The sequence below is a fragment of the Danio aesculapii genome, chromosome 24 (genome assembly GCF_903798145.1).
Source record: "Danio aesculapii chromosome 24, fDanAes4.1, whole genome shotgun sequence".
NCBI lineage: Eukaryota > Metazoa > Chordata > Actinopteri > Cypriniformes > Danionidae > Danio > Danio aesculapii.
Window position 1 is genome coordinate 10,380,767 of NC_079458.1, and position 19,804 is coordinate 10,400,570.

Sequence of the window (19,804 nt, forward strand, 5' to 3'; positions counted from 1 at the left end):
TGTTTTGGCTCCGATGAGGAAAACGAAATTGACAAAAAAAAAAACAGGTTTGTCAAAGGATCGCGGCAAGCAAAGTTTGAGTATATGTAAAGCAAAGAGTATATGTCTTTGAGTATATGTAAAGCAAAGAGTATATGTCTTTTCAACAAGATACACCAGAACTGCAGGGCTGAAATACAAGCATCATATGATCTGGAAATGTCCATTGAGCACTAAGGCAATGACCTTGAACTGGACATTCAAAAACCATCACAGACTGACAATCACTAAGACACAAAAGTTCGAGAGTTTCTTTTTTCCATTTGGCTTCATCACACACTCAGCAGCCCTCATCACCCGTCACCATGACAACGTCTAAAACAGAAATACATCAGCGGGTTACAACTGTAGGCTGATAGGGATCCCTGCCAATCGCTGTCTCCATACACATAAACCCCAGAGCTCTCCAAATGATCTAAACTTTAAGAAAACACCATAAAAACTAAACATTTTAAGTGATATACACATCTGAACTGCAGGAGAAGATAATCACGCCCGCTGGCTGAAAATATAGATCGTGACAGATGTTATATTGCGGTTTTGAAATGTTAATAGATGTGGAAAAACTGTGTGAATGAGGAGGTGGTTTTAAATACTTTCCTCTGTGTTAGGCACTGACTCTGACTGTTCACATCCAATTAAATTACAAACATTATTCATCCTGGCATAAAGCTTTAAAATATCTAACGCTGTACAGAAAACATAACGTGTGGTTACTGTATACAATGCAAAAAATGCTGGGTTGCACAATCAGTTTGTGTTGGGACAACATGAAGGTATTAAGTTAGCTTATTAGTTTTTACAAATTTAAGTGGCTTGAACATAAAGCAAAAAAGCTTATTTTAATTAAGTAGTTGGAACAAACAACAAACATCTTTTTTTGAGTGTAAACTCACCGGCCACTTTATTAGGTACACCTTTCCGACTACTCGTTAGGGCAAATTTCTAATCAGCCAATCACATGGCAGCAACTCGATGCACTTAGGCATTCAGACATGGTCAAGATAATCTGCTGCAGTTTAAAAGCATCAGAATAGGGAAGAAAGGTAATTTAAGTGACTTTGAATGTGGCATGGTTGTTGGTGTCAGACGGGCTGGTCTGAGTGTTTCAGAAACTGCTGATCTACTGGGATTTTCACACACAACCAACTCTAGGGTTTAAAGTTTATCCACTGAGCAGCAGTTCTGTGAGGGCAAATGCCTTGTTGATGCCAGACATCAGAGGAGAATGGCCAGACTGGTTCAAGCTTATAGAAAGTCAAGAGTAACTCAACTAACCACTCGTTACAACTGAGGTTTGAAGAAGAGCATCTCTGAATACACAACAAATCCAACCTTGAGACGGATGGGCTACAGCAGCAGAAGACCACACCAGGCGCCACTCCTCTCAGCTAAGAACAGGAAACTGAGGCTACAATTAGCACAGGTTCAGCAAAATTGGACAACAGAAGATTGGAAAAACGTTGCCTGGTCTGATGAGTCTTGATATCTGCTGCGACATTCAGAAGCAGGGTCAGATTTTGGCGTCAACAACATGAAAGCAAGGATTCATCTTGCCTTGAATGGTGTAATGGTGTGGGGGATATTTTCTTGGCACACTTTGGGCCCATTAGTATCAATTGAACATCGTGTCAACGCCACAGCCTACCTGAGTATTGTTGCTGACTATGTCCATTCCTTTATGACCACAGTGTCTCCATCTTCTGATGGCTACTTCAGCAGGACAACGCACCATGTCAAAACGTGAATCATCTCAGACTGGTTTCTTGAACATGACAATGAGTTCACTGTACTCAAATAGCCACCACAGTCACCAGCTCTCAATCTAATAAAGCACCTTTGGGATGTGGTGAAACGGGAGATTTGCATCATGGATGTGCAGCCAGTACCTTGAAGATTCTATGCCACCAAGGATAAAGACAGTTCTGAAGGCAAAAGTGGGTCCAACCCGGTACAAACTAACACCTTGTACCTAATAAAGTAACCAGTGAGTGTTTTCAGTATATGGATGCATGTACATATTATGTATTATGTGTGTGTGCGTATATAAATAATTAATTATTAAATTAATTTATTATACAAAAATAAAAATTTAGTATCTTTAGATTTATGCTTAATTCTGTAAATGACTAGCGCCGTTTCTTCCAGCCTTTTTATTTTCCAGCATAAAATAACAATTGATAACAAAATTGTAAAAAAAAAAAAAAAAAATGTTTTATATAATTATATATTAAATGTTTTACATATAATAAATTTCATTATTCTGTAATAATACCAATCTTTTAACTTCAATAGAGTTTGGAAATTAGTAATCACTGCATGTAATATCCCTGATTTTTAATCATATATGTTATTATGACCAACTTTTTATAACAAAATAAAATAAATAAAATAAAATGTTTATGTGTAAATATGTGCAATACTTTCTCATACGCACTTGTACACAGCACCTTATATCAATATACAATGCAATACTTTCTACATTCGCACTTGTACACAGCACCATATAACCTGTATATTTATAACAATCTGTACATACAACTCAACATCCAGGTTTCTTCACTAACCGCATCTGTTTAATGTTCATCATTTTTTATTATTATTATTTTATTTTTTCAGATTATTTTGTGTTGTCACTTGTCACTTTATGTACACTGGAAGCTTCTGTAGCCAAAACAAATTCCTTGTGTGTGTGAAGCACACTTGGCAATAAAACCGATTCTGATTCTGATTCTGATTATAGAGTGATACAAATAGTAAACATTACATTCAAACACTAAGTGCAATACATCCACAAAAACAGGACTTTTCAAGTGGTCTTTTGAATTTTTCCCCCCATAGCTTTACATGCTGTTCTCCAAAATGGGGAAAGCTCATATTAGCTCACATTTCTCCAGATTAGAGTTTCAGGTAACACACAAAAAAGTCTCTGGGTCAAAGTGTGTTTCTCCGTCCAGCACACATCCCCAGGAAACACAGGAGGAGGATTGTGGGAAAGGGTGAAGTCTAGAGGAGGGGTCAGAGAGCCCTCAAACACGGAGCAAAATAAATACATGAACTATAACAAAAATACAGTCAGAAAGTGCACACAAAGCAGGTTGTGCTGACTGGCTTCCTTCATTAAATAAGCAGAAAGTCTTCCGCTGGTCCTCTCCCCACAATCCCTGCCCTGCTCTGACGGCTACAATGGCCTCATGGACGTGGAGCTACACTTCCTGCCTCCAAAACTGGCAGAGAGACAAGCTCTCACGGGAACAGTGTGCAAGAGCAGGAAGCATGTGTGTGTGTGTGTGAGTGTGTGTGTGTGTGTGTGTGCCAGCACAGTTGGTCCAGCTCCCCATGAGACCATGGATGGGGAAAACTGGCTTCATGACAAGAGCAGATGTAAAGACATGTAGACAACAAACCCATATAGATTAGTGAATGCACACACATACATACACACACACACGCACTCACTCACCAGGTCTCCGGATGACCTTTAGAGAACAAGCTAATCTTCGCATGGGTTTAAAATGCACTGATAAATCACAGTAGCTGTGTTTCCATCCAAAGATGTGAATTAAATTTATGCACAAAACTGTAATGCAACATAAATGATTTGAGAATCAAGGAGGGTTTCCATCTAATGAGTCAAAGAAAACAAAATCATCACTTCTTGATAAACTGGTAGCAAATATCAAAAAGAAAACTAAATTTGCTCTGGGAGGAGAAGCTGATTGAGTCTTTTCTTATATAATAATCTGACGCTCAAGACATATAATTAGGTGTGGGCGATACCACAATTATTTTATGCGATACTTTTTGTTAAAATTTTTACAATATTGATATCGATACCACTTATTATTTAAAATGTTAATGTAATTTTTCAAAATAATGTTAATTTAAAAAATCATATATATATATATATATATATATATATATATATATATATATATGATTTTTTAATCACACAAACAGTGTGTATGTATGCATATATATATATATATATATATACAAATATATATATAAATATATACACATACAGACTATGTTTGTGTGATAAATACATACACGCACAAACATCCATATTGTATATACACTCTGCATACACATACATACTGTATATACACACTGCACAGATACACACACACACTTATATTTATTCTTATTGACCTAATGGTAACAAGAGAGAAAGAGAAAGCTGATTTATTATTCTGATTATTTATATTATTCTGATATTATTTTATTTGTATTTAATTATTATTATTATACTATTATTATAATACTATTTGCTGTGTTTACTATGTTTATTTATTTATATATATATATATATATATATATATATATATATATATATATATATATATATATATATATATATATATATATATATATATATATATATATATATATATATAACTGGAACTGAAATAGACTGCGCCACTGACAAACTGAAAGCTGGTCCAAAGTCCAGCGCCAAGCACGTTAGTTGTGTGCCCATGCGAGTCTAAACACATACACATTGCTTAATACACACTTTTGGAGACGTCTGCATCACCATAAGAATAGAATGTGCGTTTGGACAGTTTTTTGAGCACTCTTCGTTATTGTTGTTCATTTATTTGTGTGCTGGAAATGAAAACTGAATTTAGAAATAGTTTTAAAACAAATCTTTGCACCTAACAAACTAAATTAAATATGCAGGCTAAAGGAGTGTAGGCTAATGTAGGCTAATAGAGTCTTCAATGGAATGCGTTCAACAACGTTTCCTTATCCACGAAAGTAAAGAAGTAAAGTGTCATGTTGTCATTTTGATTAAAATATTTTACTTTGGTCTCTGTTGAATAGTCTCACCCCCACAACATTTAATTGTTTGTTCATAGCTTAAGTATTTAAATGCAAAATGGCTGAACAAGTTGTCATAATATGGATGGATGGATGGATGGATGGATGGATGGATGGATATACATTCAATCCATCAAGCATTTTATGCGATATTCCAAAATGTGGATAAAAATAGGAGATTATTTTTGAGTGCTATTTTTAACTAAAACTGCAATTTTCTGACACATTTCTGAGTATATTCAACATTCAAGATGATTTATAATGAAGAAAACACACCGTCAGCACGCTCACACCCTGAAATATTTTGAAATGTACCATTTCTGATCAGTTGTACATTTATGTTTTTGAATCAATTAACTGAGCCACAAATGTCAAGTGACTAATCACTCTGGAACTAACAGCAAATTATACAATGGCAACGCTTTATTGGCTCATGACACCATAACGAAGGCAACCAAAGTCTTCAGGATGCATGAATGGAGGCAGCATAAAAACGCATAAATGTATGTATGGAATAAAAAATATATAGATATAGACAGATTGTTGGAAAAACAGATGGAACAATATACAGAATGATGGATAAGATCGACAGATGGATAATAATAACATGATAAAATGAAGAACAAAATTATAGGACAACAGATGACAGACATGGACAGACTAATAAAATAATAGAACAATAGACTGAATGACAGAACAACACATTAAAAGCTAAAAAGAAAAATGGTACAATGGTAACAGACAGAACAACAGAAGAACATTGATTGGATGGATGGATGGATGGATGGATAGATGGATGGATGGATGGAAGGAAGGAAGGAAGGATGGAAGGAAGGAAGGAAGGAAAAAAGATGGATGGATAGATGGATGGATAATCTACAAAAGAAAGTGAAATAAATAAAAAACTGCCAAATACTTCCTTTTGGGCTCTTTGGGCCCAAATGCTGTAATTACAACTATGATATCAAACTGTAAATTTAATGGGAGGCCTTGATTTTATCCATCTGGAATGAACTGGACCGTGGCCATCAAATGGGAGTGTTGTTGAAACACAAGAGCATATCATTCAAAATCAAAGCAAGTTATTGCCTTCTGACAGGAAGACAAGGACTTTTTTCCATTAAAAAATAACACACACTAAAGAACCACGCACAATCAGACCAGCAATGTGCTTTTAAAGAAAAGCAAATGAGAGTAAATTTGGATTTTATGTTGACTTTAAACCAAATCAGTGATTTTATTTAACTTTTAAACAAGCCCTTGGGTCCTCATTCATCATTTTGATCATGATTCCAGTGGAACCGTCGAGTGTCTATCGCTGTGGGCTTGTGATTTTTTACCCTTTCTAATCTCATTTGCAGATTCTTTCACAATACTGTTCGCTGAATGTCACAAGGCGGAACCTCACAGGGACGAGACGATCCAGTCTCCCAAATCGAATAAAAAATCGTGACCTATTTCTCTTATCCAGCTCACATCTTTCAAACACATTCCCCCGATAGCAATTGGCACACACGACCCAGATATCTAGACACTGAGCTGGGGGAGAAAAAAACACATATAGACGTGAAAAAGCATTAAGAACCGTCTACAAGGGTATCGCAAAACCCCACAGGTGATGTCACTACAATGCAAAACGGGCATCACAGGAAGTTTTACTTCCAGCCGCCCATGCTCTCTGTGTGTGATCCATGCTCTCAGTTGTAATATGGCACATTTAAGCATGAATGTTCTCTTGTTATACCTAAGCATGCAAAGCACATCAAAGTAGTGAAGCCATCCAGGAGAAACGCTTTGCCATCTGCCTCCATACACTCCGCCTAAGGCACAGTCCATCTATCACACGCTGAGTGCTCAGTATGCACGCTGATTATGCTCTACTATGGTGCACCAGTATAAGATTGTCCCATAGGATGGTGATGCTTATTATTTCTTAGGGGTTTTAAAATATCATTGTGTGCAGTATTAAAGTTTAGTATATTAACCTGATCAAAAAGACACTTCTGTGACATCGTTTTAAAATATTTCTAAAAATATGAAGCACTATATTGTAAAAAGTGTTTAGATGACTTTAAAAAAAGAGAGTAAAGTCATTGATTTTGAAAGCAATGTGTAGTATTAAATGTGCAGTATGTAAGTTTGATACCCAGTGGTTGAACTAGGTATTGTACACCTGGTTCAAAACAAATGCAAGCGCAGATTGCCAGATTGATGACACCAACAACAGTGTGCCTGACTGTCAAGCCTAAAGCAGGTCGACACAGCGCGCACATGACAGTTAAAAGTATCACACACCAGACACGGACATTCGCATGATATTTAATATGAAACAAATCAGATGGCACTCTGTGGCACGGCAGAGAAATGAACAGTGTCCTGAGTTGTGGCTGGGGCCATGGACAGCCGCCGACTTGCGGCGCCGGTGTGTGTACCCTGATAGAAACCTATGTTTAGAATTCTGAAATGTATGCCGCTGCGTGGCGCTACCGGCGCTTCTGGTGTGCGACCTGCTTAAAGGCTGATTTAAACCATGTACTAAATAAAAGCAACGGCATGCAATAGAAGGACGATTTTTTTCATATTAAAAGGAGTTTTTGTCCTAACCAACACCTCGAATGGCTTCTATTTGTTGCAGCTGAACAGCAGAAAACTGACAATGATCACCTCAGGTACACCTCATGTGCTTTATTCAGTGTTAAATGCTAATAATGTGAGTTTGAATGCCATTTTACATGACATTTATTGCCATACTACTGAAAGCAGCAGCAGATAGTTTACTTCAGATCTTGAAAATAAAATAAACCGCTTGAAATTGAACTTTAGAATTGTAAAACAATGCAAACCAACATATAATAATTGAATAATGTTAAAGAGGTTTAATATGTATTAATTATATTATAAACCTTACCATTTCATTGGAGTGCAGTAAGTGCACTATTTTGTGCTTCCGAATGGCTGTATTTAAATTTCTGTCATGTTTCGTCTGGTGCAAACAGCCCATTTGCTTATCACTGCAAATCTCATCACGTAGCTGTTCACAATGTTTACATTCGGAATATTTATATTATTTGCTAACTAATAACCACCTCATGTGGAACTCTGAATCTGCGTCTTATTTCGGAGTCTGTTGCTGTCCACCGGAGGTCACATTTTCGGTTACAGACGAATGCTTTGAGAGCCTTTCTGAATGAATGAATGAAATACGCGGTTTTCCACCAAGGCAACCAGAGGTGCTGAAATATAATTGGCCAAAGTGGCATTGTGGGGGTTAAAGGGACCAAAACAATGCCGGCGTTCCGGCACGTAACAGAAATTTTCAAAGCAGAATATCTGACTTCAGCATTGTTTTTCATATAAACAAGAATGTTCACTTAGCATGTTTTTAAATATCTGCAAACATATTAATGGCATTTCTATGCTTTAGAAAAGTCAAAAACTTACATACAGCACCTTTAAACTTTGGCACATTAACCTGTTTAAAAGTGACTTTTTCCCTGTTCCAAAAAGATTTACAAATAAATGAAGCCCTATATTGTAATAACACTTATATTATAAGTGTTTAAATGACTTTACTTTAAAAAGCGGTTAAAACTGTTGATTTTGAAAGCAATGTATTTACTTTTAAAAGAAAACTGGGAAACCTGTTGTCTTACAAGTGTTAAGAAAATAACTATGTGCATAGTTAGGCTAAATCATTATTTGAGTTCTTTTTCAAATATTTCCCAAGGGATGTTTAACAGAGCAAGGAATTTCTCACAATATTTGCTATTTTTATTCTAGAAGTATTATTTCTTCTAATTTGGATAAAATAAAAACACAAAATATTTTTAGAGCCAATATTATTAGCTGCTTTTTTCAGGTGGCTACAAATTGAACCACTGTTGTCCAATGACTTGCCTTATTAGCCAAACTTAACCTAGTTAAGCCTTTAAACTGCACTTTAAGCAGTAAACTACTATCTTGTAAAATAACTAGCAAAAATATTCTGTATCTAAACCATGGCAAAGATAAAAGAAATGAGTTATTAGCAATTATTAATTCAAATTATTATGTTTAAAAATGTATTGAAATAAACTTCTCTCCCTTAAACAGTGCTTGGGAAATATCTGAACTATTAATTTTGCTGTATTAAAGTAAATTAACTGTATATCATTCATTCATTTTCCTTCAGCTTAGTCCCTTAATTCATCAGGTGTCGACACAGCAGAATGAACCACTAACTTATCCGGCATATGTTTTATGCAGTGGATGCAACTCAGTACTGCGAAACACCAATACACTCTCACATTCACACACACAAACTCATACACTATGGCCAATTTGGTTTATTCAATTCACCTGTACTGCATGTCTTTGGACTGTGGGGGAAACCGGAGCACCTGGAGCAAACCCACGCCAACATGTGGAGAACATGCAAACTCTACACAAAAATGGCAACTGGTCCAGTCAGGACTCGAACCAGCGACCTTCTTGCAGTGAGGCAACAGTGCTAACCACTGAGCCACTGTGTCACCCCAACTGTATATTTTATTACATAAAATTACCTTTAAGTCATGCTGTTTTGCATAAAAGACTTCTTTTGAAAGTTTAAAAAATAAACCTCAAACTTTAGAACAGTTATGCACTTTAAAAGAGAAATCTAAGCAATATATAGTGAACAGCATAGGCTTTCTCTCTGGAACACATCAAAATCTAGTTCATATTAATTTTTCACACCAACAATGCTCTGATCCTTCACTGAAACATCTCCATATTCTCTTTCCTGCGTCTCTGGCGTCTCTCTGTCCTACAAAGCTCAAAAACCACCAATAAAAAAACAGATTATTATCCCTAGGAAGTTCGGTGGATGAATAGAGCAGATTGCATTACAAGGAATGTTATCCAAACACCTACAAGCAAAGCATAAGCAAGAGAAAGAACTACTTGGAGACTCCAATCCCACAATCCTGTGATGCTCGATACTGGGAGCAAAGAAAAGCAATACTGTTCCCTGTTCTCTCGCTCTCCCACACAAAGATATTCGCACAGTAATGAACAGTGACAGCAGGAAAGTAAAACAGGCCATATCGATATGAATTAAGATAACGCTGTAAGATAATGGCAGAGAGGGCAGGAGATTAGTCCCATCCTCTATTATGTTCTTAATGAAGTGTTACCAGATGTCATTCAACAGTAAATTCCCGAAAAAATGTCTTTGTCTATTTTTTATGAGAGCTATGATTTTAATTTTCCAATAGTAAAACTAATTAAAACTTTGTCTTTTAAAATGTGAATTCTGGGTTGCATGTGGCCTAAGTCATGATGGTTTGTCAGCCTGCTAAAAGTGCTACACTGCCCTCTGTTGGTGGATGGAAACACTTCTGCAGTCTGAATACAACTCATAAAATGGTGTCTGTCTAATCATAATAAAAATAAATTGGTTTTAGGGTGAATGCATGCAATCGACAGGCAGATTCTTATTTGTACTCCTGTACAATTGTATAGGGTAAAATTATTAGCCTTCCAGTCATCTTTCATTTACTTAGGGAGAGGTTTAAATATTTTAAAATTAAAACATTTTAATAACTAATTTCTTTTGTCTTTGCCATGACAGTGCATAATATTTTAATAATTATTTAGCAAGACACAAGTATTCAGCTTAAAGCGCAATTTAAAGACTTAACTAGGTTAATTAGGTTCATTAGGCAATTTACTGGACAAATATGGAAGCCCAAAACAGCACGGTGAAAAAAAGAAAGCTTGGTAGTGTGGAAGAGGAAAGTAATAATTACGTTATCACAACATATTTTTTCATCATTTCGAATATTAAGCCATTATTAAAACAATATTTCTTTATTTCGACATAAGTTGTTATTTCAAGATATAAAGTTGTTACTTCGAGATATTAAGTCATTATTTTGAGATATGAAGATGTTATTTTGAGATATTAAGTCATTACTTCAAGATATTAAGTCATTTTTTCAAGATTTTAAGTCATTTTTTCAAGATTTTAAGTCATTATTCATAGATATTAAGTAGTTACGAATTTGTATTAAGACGAGATATTAAGTCATTATTTTAAGACCTTAAGTCATTATTTCAACATATTAAGTCATTATTTCTAGATATTAAGTAGTTACAAATTTGTATTAAGACGAAATATTAAGTCATTATTGTAAGATAAGTCGTTAGTGGCATAAAAATCTCATGATTTTGAGATGTTAAGTTGTTACTCTAAGATATTGAGTCATTATTTTAAGACATTAAGTCATTATTTTGAGATATTAAGTTGTTATTTTGAGATATTAAGTTGTTATTTTGAGATATTAAGTCGTTAGCGACATAACATCTCATTATTTTTAGAAGTTAAGTTGTTACTTTGAAATATTAAGTACTTATTTTGAGATACTATGTCATTTTTTTGAGATATCAGGTTGTTATTTCGTCAATATTTTGTTATATTCGTCAGATATTAAGTCAATAACGACGTTATAGTAAATCGAAACAACAAAAATAATGACTTTTCTCAAAAAAAAAAAAATATATATATATTTTATATTATATATATATATATATATATATATATATATATATATATATATATATATATATATATATATCGAGATAAGTCATTATTATTGATGCTCCGGTTTCCCCCACAAGTCCAAAGACAAGCACTAGGTGAATCGGGTGAGCTAAAATTGTCCGTAGTGTATGTGTATTAATGAGTGTGTATGGGTGTTTCCCAATGATGGGTTGCAGCTGAAAGGGCATCTGCAGCATAAAACATAGGCTGGATAAGTTGGATAAGTTCATTCCGTTGTGGCAACCCCATATTAATAAAGGGACTAGACTGAAAAGAAAATGAATGAATGAATGAATGAATGAATGAATGATGATTATTATTATGCAAAATAAATCTATATATTAAGTTTTGCATTCTGAAATTTAGATTTTTTTGTATGAAGAAGTGCAGAAGAAAAAAAAATTGCTCATTTATAGTAAACACACTTTATGATATTCACCTCAGCAGCTTCAAATCAGCTGTTCTATCTAAACAGTTTTAATTAAAAATTGTTCTTTAATTTTAAATCAATATAAGCTTTAAAATGTACTATAACATATACTACCATGACACTTTACCATTGTTTTGTATTTAAATAATAAGACAGAAAATATCGCAATGTGCTTTTGATGTTAAGTTTCTTTACAGACTTCAAATCAGGCTTGACACTCCAGGATTGCATTGAAATAATAAGAAAGAAAATATTTAAATACGCTTTTGATGAGGTTGAGGTTATCCATGGCTTTCTTTACAGACTTCAAATCAGGCTTGATAAAACCATATAAACTACATATAAACTTGCGTTTTATATCAGTCATTCGTATCATCAATACACCCAGAGGGCCTTTAAACTACCCACAAAAAGCCCTTAGTCATACTCACAGTTTCTTAAGGGCTTTGATGGCTTGATTCATGAGTGATTCCTGAGCCAGTTTTCCATGTGGCTGATGTCTGCTGACCTCCTGGACGGCTTCATAGATGCTCGGCTTCACTGGAGGATGCCTGCCAACAGGAATGGAGAAGATCAGATTATGCTCGTAAAGTTTATATCCATCATTTGCCAATTTGAGATTATATTCATAATGAAATATAGCATAGTACATAGTATAAAAAAAGAGATTGTTTATTGTAAGCGACTGTAGGCATTGCTCACATCAAAACAGAGTATCTGTAAGAGCTATGGTGAAAAAAATTGTTAGAGAAATGGATTTTGGGATTTTCCAAATGCATTAATAAGCTCAGAATCAATTGTAGATGGGAATTTAGGAGGCAGATGACACTCTAGACTAGTTTTTAACAGCAGGGGGTGCTTTAGACTAGTTTTTAACAGAAAATAATGTTATAGGCTAGTTTTTTTAACAGCAGTTGGCAACCTAGGCTAGTTCTAGACTATTTTTTTACAGTAGATAGTGCTCTAGGCTAGTTCTAGGTTAGTTTTTAACAGAAAATGGCGTTTTAGGCTATTTTTTTTACAGTAGATGGTGCTCTAGACTAGTTTTAACAGTAGACCATGCTCTAGGCTGGGTTTTTAACAGCTGGTGGTAATCTAGGCTAGTTCTAGGTTAGTTTTTAAAAGCAGATGGTGTTTTAGGCTAGTTTAACACAAGATGCTCTCTAGACTAGTTTTTAACAGGGGATAAGCTAGTTTTTAAGAGCAGATGTGCTCTAGACTAGTTTTTAACAGCAGATGAGGCTCTAAGCTAGTTTTTTTAACAGCACGTGGTGATCTATGCTAGTTCTAGGTTAGTTTTTAACCACAGATAAAGCTTTATGCTAGTTCTAGGCAGGGGTGTAGTGAACATTTTAAAAGTGGGGGGGACAGCTGTATGAAATTCAAATGTTCACATTTTTAATCACCTGCTTCTAAATGATTTGTCTCTAAAAGTGAGGGGAACGTATCCCCCATCCCCCCGGTTGCTACGTCCTTGGTTCTAGGCTAGTCTTTAACATCAAATGGCACTCCAGGCTAGTCTGAGGCTATTTTTGTTACAGCCGATGACATTTAGGCTAGTTTTTAACATCAAATGGTGCTCTATACTAGTTTTTAAGAGAAGATGACGCTCTAGGGTAGTTTTTACCAGCAGGTGGCAATCTATTTTAACAGCAGATGGCATTTTAGGCTAGCATTTCACAGCAGATATGCTATTTTTAACAGCAGATGGCATTTTAGGCTAGTTTTTAACAGCAGATAGGCTAGTTTTTAAGAGCAGATGTGCTCTAGACTAGTTTTTAACAGTAGATAGGCTAGTTTTTAACAGCAGAGGGTGCTCTAACCTTGTTCTGGGCTAGATTTAACAGCACATGGTGCTCTAGGCTAGTTCCTAGCTAATTTTTAACAGAAAATAGCTCTAGGCTAGTTTTTAACACCAGATGGTGCTCCAGGCTTGTTCTCGTCTAGTTTTTTAACAGCAAATAGTACTCTAGGCTAGTTTTTTTTACAGGACTAGAAAAAATGCTCACAAGGAACATTGCTTGTGTGTTGAATCATGCTGAATCATGTATGTTGACTTTTATATCACAAAATTGTAAACATAGCTCACTATATATATACATAGATGTCAAGTTTATATATAAACTTATTTTGAGATGATCAAGTGCTTATGATTGCTCATGGCTGGTCCCACATTATTCAATTTATGATTCAGCAATCAGACGGTTCCTAAATAATCTAAGTTCCATACCATAGTCATCTTTGTTTTGAAGAATCCCCCCTTCCTCCCCTACTCCTCCTCCTTTCCTAGACAGGCGGCACGGCAGCCCAGTGGCTAGCACTGTTGCCCCACAGCAAGAACGTCATATATATATATAGTGTAATGTGAAAATAAAACATTTAGATTTTAATAAAACATCTAAAACAATTAGGTCTTAAGTTACTCAAATTCTAACTATAAATCTAAATGTACTGTTAGCTGAAATAAAATTAAATCTAATTAGCAAAAAAACATCTCCTTGCCTTAATGCTTTACATTCTATGTCTATGAATAATATGGATATAATCTTTGTGCAGTTGAATCTGCAAAGACAAGATAATATTTCAACATAATTTCACTGACATCACACTTTAGCCCTTTAGATTTATACAGGATATCAGCAACACAATGTAACCAAAGGAACTGGCCAAAACAATTCTCAGAATCCAATTTAAAGGGTTAATGACTTTAATGCTATTCAAAATGTGTAAAAGTAATAATAAAGAATAAGTAGGAGTCTCCCAACTCCAGATTAATAGCGCAACTAAAAACTGGCATACACATTAAGCAGCGCTTTCAGTCAGAACTTAACCACAGTCCTAAAGTTGATTTACAAGATAATCACTTGCCATTTTTCATTTTAACCAATCCTTAAATAACCCTTCTTTGTGAGCTCTATTCAAGACGTCTGATTCCAACCGGGAGCAGATCTATATTCCAGCCAATTAGAGCCATGACTCATATGTCACTACCCACAAGAACATTCATTTTTGCTGCTCCAGCAGGCTGTAAACATTACTCAGAACATCTCAGAGTGGGACTGAAATGACTGACAGCTCCTCAGTTCCTGCGTCACGCCTCTGCAGGGGTGCGGCCCACGTGTCTTTAAGAAGAAAAACTTCCTGTTTGTGACTTTCGCTTGAGAAGATGCAACTTTCCAAAAAGGCCGATTTTTAAGAATAGCCACTTTGACGCAGGTTTGACGCAGGGGCTAAAACTGCTCATGCACACTCTTGTCAATAAAATGCTTTTTTATTCATTCCCAAAGGCAAAAATAGAATTAAAAGTGAATATTGATGTCAGCTGAAAGTTTCTGCGAGTTTAATTTCAATATACACTCACCAGCCACTTTATTAGGTACACCTTACTAGGACCCCATTAGACCCCATTTTGCCTTCTGACACTGTGGTCATAAAGGGATGGACATGGTCCGCAACAATACTCAGGTAGGCTGTGGTGTTGACACAATGCTCAATTAGTACTAATGGGCCCAAAGTGTGCTTTGAAAATATCCCCCACACCATTACACCACCACAACCACCAGCCTGAACCATTGACACAAGGCAGGATGGATCCACGCTTTCATGTTGTTGATGCCAACTCTGACCCTACCATCCAAATGTCGCAGCAGATATCAAGACTCATCAGACCAGGCAACGTTTCCAATCTTCTATTGTCCAATTTTGGTGAGCCTGTGTGAATTGTAGCCTCAGTTTCCTGTTCTTAGCTGACAGGTGTGGCAGCCGATGTGGTCTTCTGCTGCTGTAGCCCATCCGCCTCAAGGCTGGATGTGTTGAACATTCAGAGATGCTCTTCTGCATACCTCGGTTGTAACGAGTGGTTATTTGAGTTACTGTTGCCTTTCTATTAGCTGGAACTGGCCATTCTCCTCTGACCTCTGACATCAACAAGGCATTTGCGCACACAGAACTGCCACTCACTGGATATTTTCTCTTTTTCTGACCCTTTTCTGTAAACCCTAGAGATGGTTGTGCGTGAAAATCCCAGTCGATCAGCAGTTTCTGAAATACTCCGACCAGTCCGTCTGGAACCAACAACCATGCCAGTTTAAAGTCACTTAAATCACCTTTCTTCCAGATTCAGCCCCTTTCTTCCCCTGCAGCCGATCGTTTTGATCATGTCTACATGCCTAAATGCGTTGAGTTGCTGCCATGTGATTGGCTAATTAGAAATTTGCGCAAACAGATATATCTAATAAAGTGGCCGGCAAGTGTATACTGCTGTTTACAGAAGGTTAGGTTCAGTGAAAAAGTTTTAGATTTATGCAGAATTAGTAAAGACATTTATCAGTTCTTTTGAGCTTTCTATTTATTAAAGCAGCTCAAATAATGAGAAATAAGAAAAATCGGAATTTCAGAAGGATCACAAATGAATTGCATTATAAAAATCCATTAATATATAAATCAGTTATTTTTAGCTGAAATAATACTTCATAACATTATTAATTTTTTTCTGCATTTTTAGTTCAATACAATTCTGCCTCTGTGAGACTTCTTTGAAAAATATTTTAAAAGTCTAACACAGTTTTCTCCATGTTTTATTTTAAATTCAAGATGTTTTAAAGAAAAAAACAATATCAGGGTTTCTGCAGGTTTTATCAAGTTAAATTAAATACTTTTTAAAACCCTTTTAAGACCATTATGAATAAAATTTTAGACTTATACAGGACTAAACCCTAATGATTTTGTTTTTGGTCCAAATGGATTGAGTGTAACTTCTATTCAACCTAATCTCTAATTATATTATGTCTACTCCCCCTTACTTCTGTAAATAGTTTTTGTATAAATGGAAGATAACGTATAGGGATAAATTACTCGGTTATTATCATGAGGAACTGTGTAACTGTGTACTTGTTTTTAGTTTTCTTTCCTTGATTTTATTAACATGGATTGTTGGGGATTAGATGGATCGGGCCAATTGGGTAGCTTTACTTTACAGAGGAAAATTAAGACTTGTTTAAAATTATGTAAGACATACAACACAATATTTCAGTGAATTTAAGACTTTTTAAGACTTTTATAGACCCCGTGGATACCCTAAATATACTAAAGGAATTAAAAGACATGACATCAGTAATTTTTCATAATGTAAATGTCAATGAATCACAAAGTTATATCAGTACCACTAAAAACAGCTTAAGGTGATGCACACTACTAGATTATACCACTATAAATAACTTCATTACATTTTAATTTCTTTAAAATCTAAAAAGTCTTAAGATCCAAACCACTATATAATGGAAATATCTTTTATTGCAACAAAAAAGAAACACTGGAAAGTTATGTTTTTCCTAAGTATTTCTACCTTTTTTATTGTGCAAAGTTATTATTTTTTTATTATTATTTAACAGGAATTGTATTTTGAATGGAATTTTATTTTTACCAAGAGCTAATTGAGACTTTTTAATACTTTTTTCTTATAGACCCCAAATGTTTGCATCACAGTATTTACTGTAGCTGAGAGATATTATGATGTTACCTGAAAAATCAAAATCAGAAAATATTATCCATCCATTATATAACTAATACTTTCTGTGCACTGATTGTTAAGTTTTATTAGGGTTAAGTAATAGGGCAGCACAATATTTCATTTCACCATAGATATTGCAATGTGCACATCCACAATAGTCACTCCGCAGGATGTGCAATGTTAATTCAGGATTATAGTTGATTATATATCAGTCACACAATGAGAACTCATGAACTTAGAATTTAAGCCATTTGATTGTGAGAATTTTAGAAGTTTAAAGCATTTAGACACTGTTATTACTAATTGTAAGTTTTAATAAAAGTAAATATTTTTGAATGATTTATAAAATGAAGACCATGTTATTTTAAATGGCAAAAGTCAGTCCAAGGCACTTGAAAAATGTGGAAAAAATATTTAAAAAAAATATTTAACAGATTTTCCCAAAATTGTGCAACCCTATTAAGTAGCATTACAAACATAACAAATCTCAAATAGCTCGAGTAGCATTGTTTGAAAAGTAGGTTGTAATTAGATTACATTACACTCTAACTAGCTTCTATGTCAACTGCTTTTAATTTAACTCTGAGCATTACTAAGTTTACTTTGCTGTGGGGTTTACTAAGTACTAAGTTTTGAAGCTGAATAAACGACTTCTTGAGGTAAGAGGATTACGGCATTACCTGAAACTGATCATGAACCGCTCGCTGGAAGTAAACACACAGGAGTTGCACTATATTTTAGATTACATTAACTGGAAATAATTGACTTCATAATATTTGCTGCGTACTTAGGGAAGTTTAAAACTGTTTTGGTGGCCTACAGTATACGATATGTAGTGGAAACACTAATTGGTTAAGCATTTAAAATACATAAAAAGTACTCACATCCTACACTTGAGTTGTTTTTTTAGTAAAGATGTCTGAGGCCGCTGGAATATTCCTTCATAAAGCTTCATGAATCTTTTATGGGTTTCTTCAGTTGAACTCATACTGTGAAGAAAAACAAGACATTTTATTACCATGTTTTAAAGATTAAAACATAAGATCAAAAGCAAACATTCAGGAAAACCCACAACATTCATTTACCATATTAATGGTCATTTTTACCTGTCATTTAACTGGGTGAGCTGTGTCAGCTGTGTGTAGTCGATGTCTGGGAGTCTTTGCTCAGCTATGTTAACAGGAAAAGCTGTATTTAACGGATCATTAAAAGCCATAAATGCTCAATATTAAATTAATTAAAACAGCAATACAAACTAAGAAGTACAACACGTGAAAATGTCTCTGTACCTGTATTGCGGCCTTGGGACATGTCTGAAGTGGTTACTTCATTTATTTCTGCAAATGAAAACATGCAGGTTCACCGTACAGTGAGAAATATCAGGTGACTCGTGAGCGCGCAAATGATTGTTTTGATGAGGAGCGTGTTTGGCTTGTTGCTGTGGGCAAAGGCAACTCATATTACAGACAGAACAAGCTTGTCGAATTAAAACGTGCAATTATTAATATCCTGTTGAAATGGCACGTGTCAATAACGAAATCTCAAATTTAGTGCGGTTTTGAAGAACATTTGGGCCAGTATAAGTTAACAGAACATTAAACTTACCTAAATAAAATAAAATTTAGACACGATATTTCCCGTCAGCTCGTATTTGCTTAGAATACTGCTGAACGAAGCCCAACCGGAAATGAACCGTTCTCTGAACCAAATCAGAATTTTTAACAAATCCGACATGAATGATCACTCAAACTCAATTAATAAGTTAAAATGTGGGATGAATGTTATATGTTTTTTCTAAAAATAGTTCTTTAACATATTAGCCAGCATTCACTTTAAATAACACTTGACCCCAGTAAGTTACAAACAAGAAATGGGTCTATCATTGGAAAGAAGACACTTTTTTTATTTATTTATTTTATTTATGTTTATGAAAGAAGACACTTTGAGCTTAACTATGGTCCAAGTTTCATGCTCAAAAATATAAAAAAGTTATACATTGTGAAGTAAGGAGAAAAACATATATTGTGTTCAATATGTATTTTTCCATATACAAATACAGGAAAACATGAATGCAATGACCTAGAAAAAATTATCCCTTGAAAGCCAAGTGTGTCATGAGTTTATATTTCAGATTTGATGATGGTAGCATGCAAAATAAGATTTCTGTAAAAAAAAAATTCTGAGGCTATATTGGTGTTCTTCTCTCCCAAACCGTCAGAGGCCTTTTGTCAAAAATGACCTTCCAAAACTAAAACAGTATAGGCTACCAGTTGCTAAATAATTTGGTCTACATTCAGTATATCTTTGGAAAAAAACACTTTGGGCTTTATTATCCATCATCTACAGATTTTAATGATTAAAATGAAAAAGGTTATAGATGCTTCAGGCCTGTAGCCAGTCTGGTGAAAGGGGTGGTTTTCTCAAAAACTTCTTT

At 34.9% G+C, this 19,804-nt stretch overlaps 1 protein-coding gene across 1 annotated transcript in view; it reads right to left on the minus strand.

The window, feature by feature from the left end:
* The window catches only part of cnbd1 (cyclic nucleotide binding domain containing 1), a 72,953-nt gene extending 54,272 nt beyond the window's left edge, over nt 1–18,681 (minus strand). The window contains exons 1-4 of the mRNA XM_056451001.1: nt 18,660–18,681; nt 18,477–18,540; nt 18,255–18,359; nt 12,293–12,412 (exon numbers count right to left, since the gene is read on the minus strand). Of these exons, the coding sequence (XP_056306976.1) occupies nt 12,293–12,412; nt 18,255–18,359; nt 18,477–18,540; nt 18,660–18,681 (311 nt within the window). The remainder of the gene's footprint in view (nt 1–12,292; nt 12,413–18,254; nt 18,360–18,476; nt 18,541–18,659) is intronic.
* Nucleotides 18,682–19,804: the final 1,123 nt, after the last annotated feature.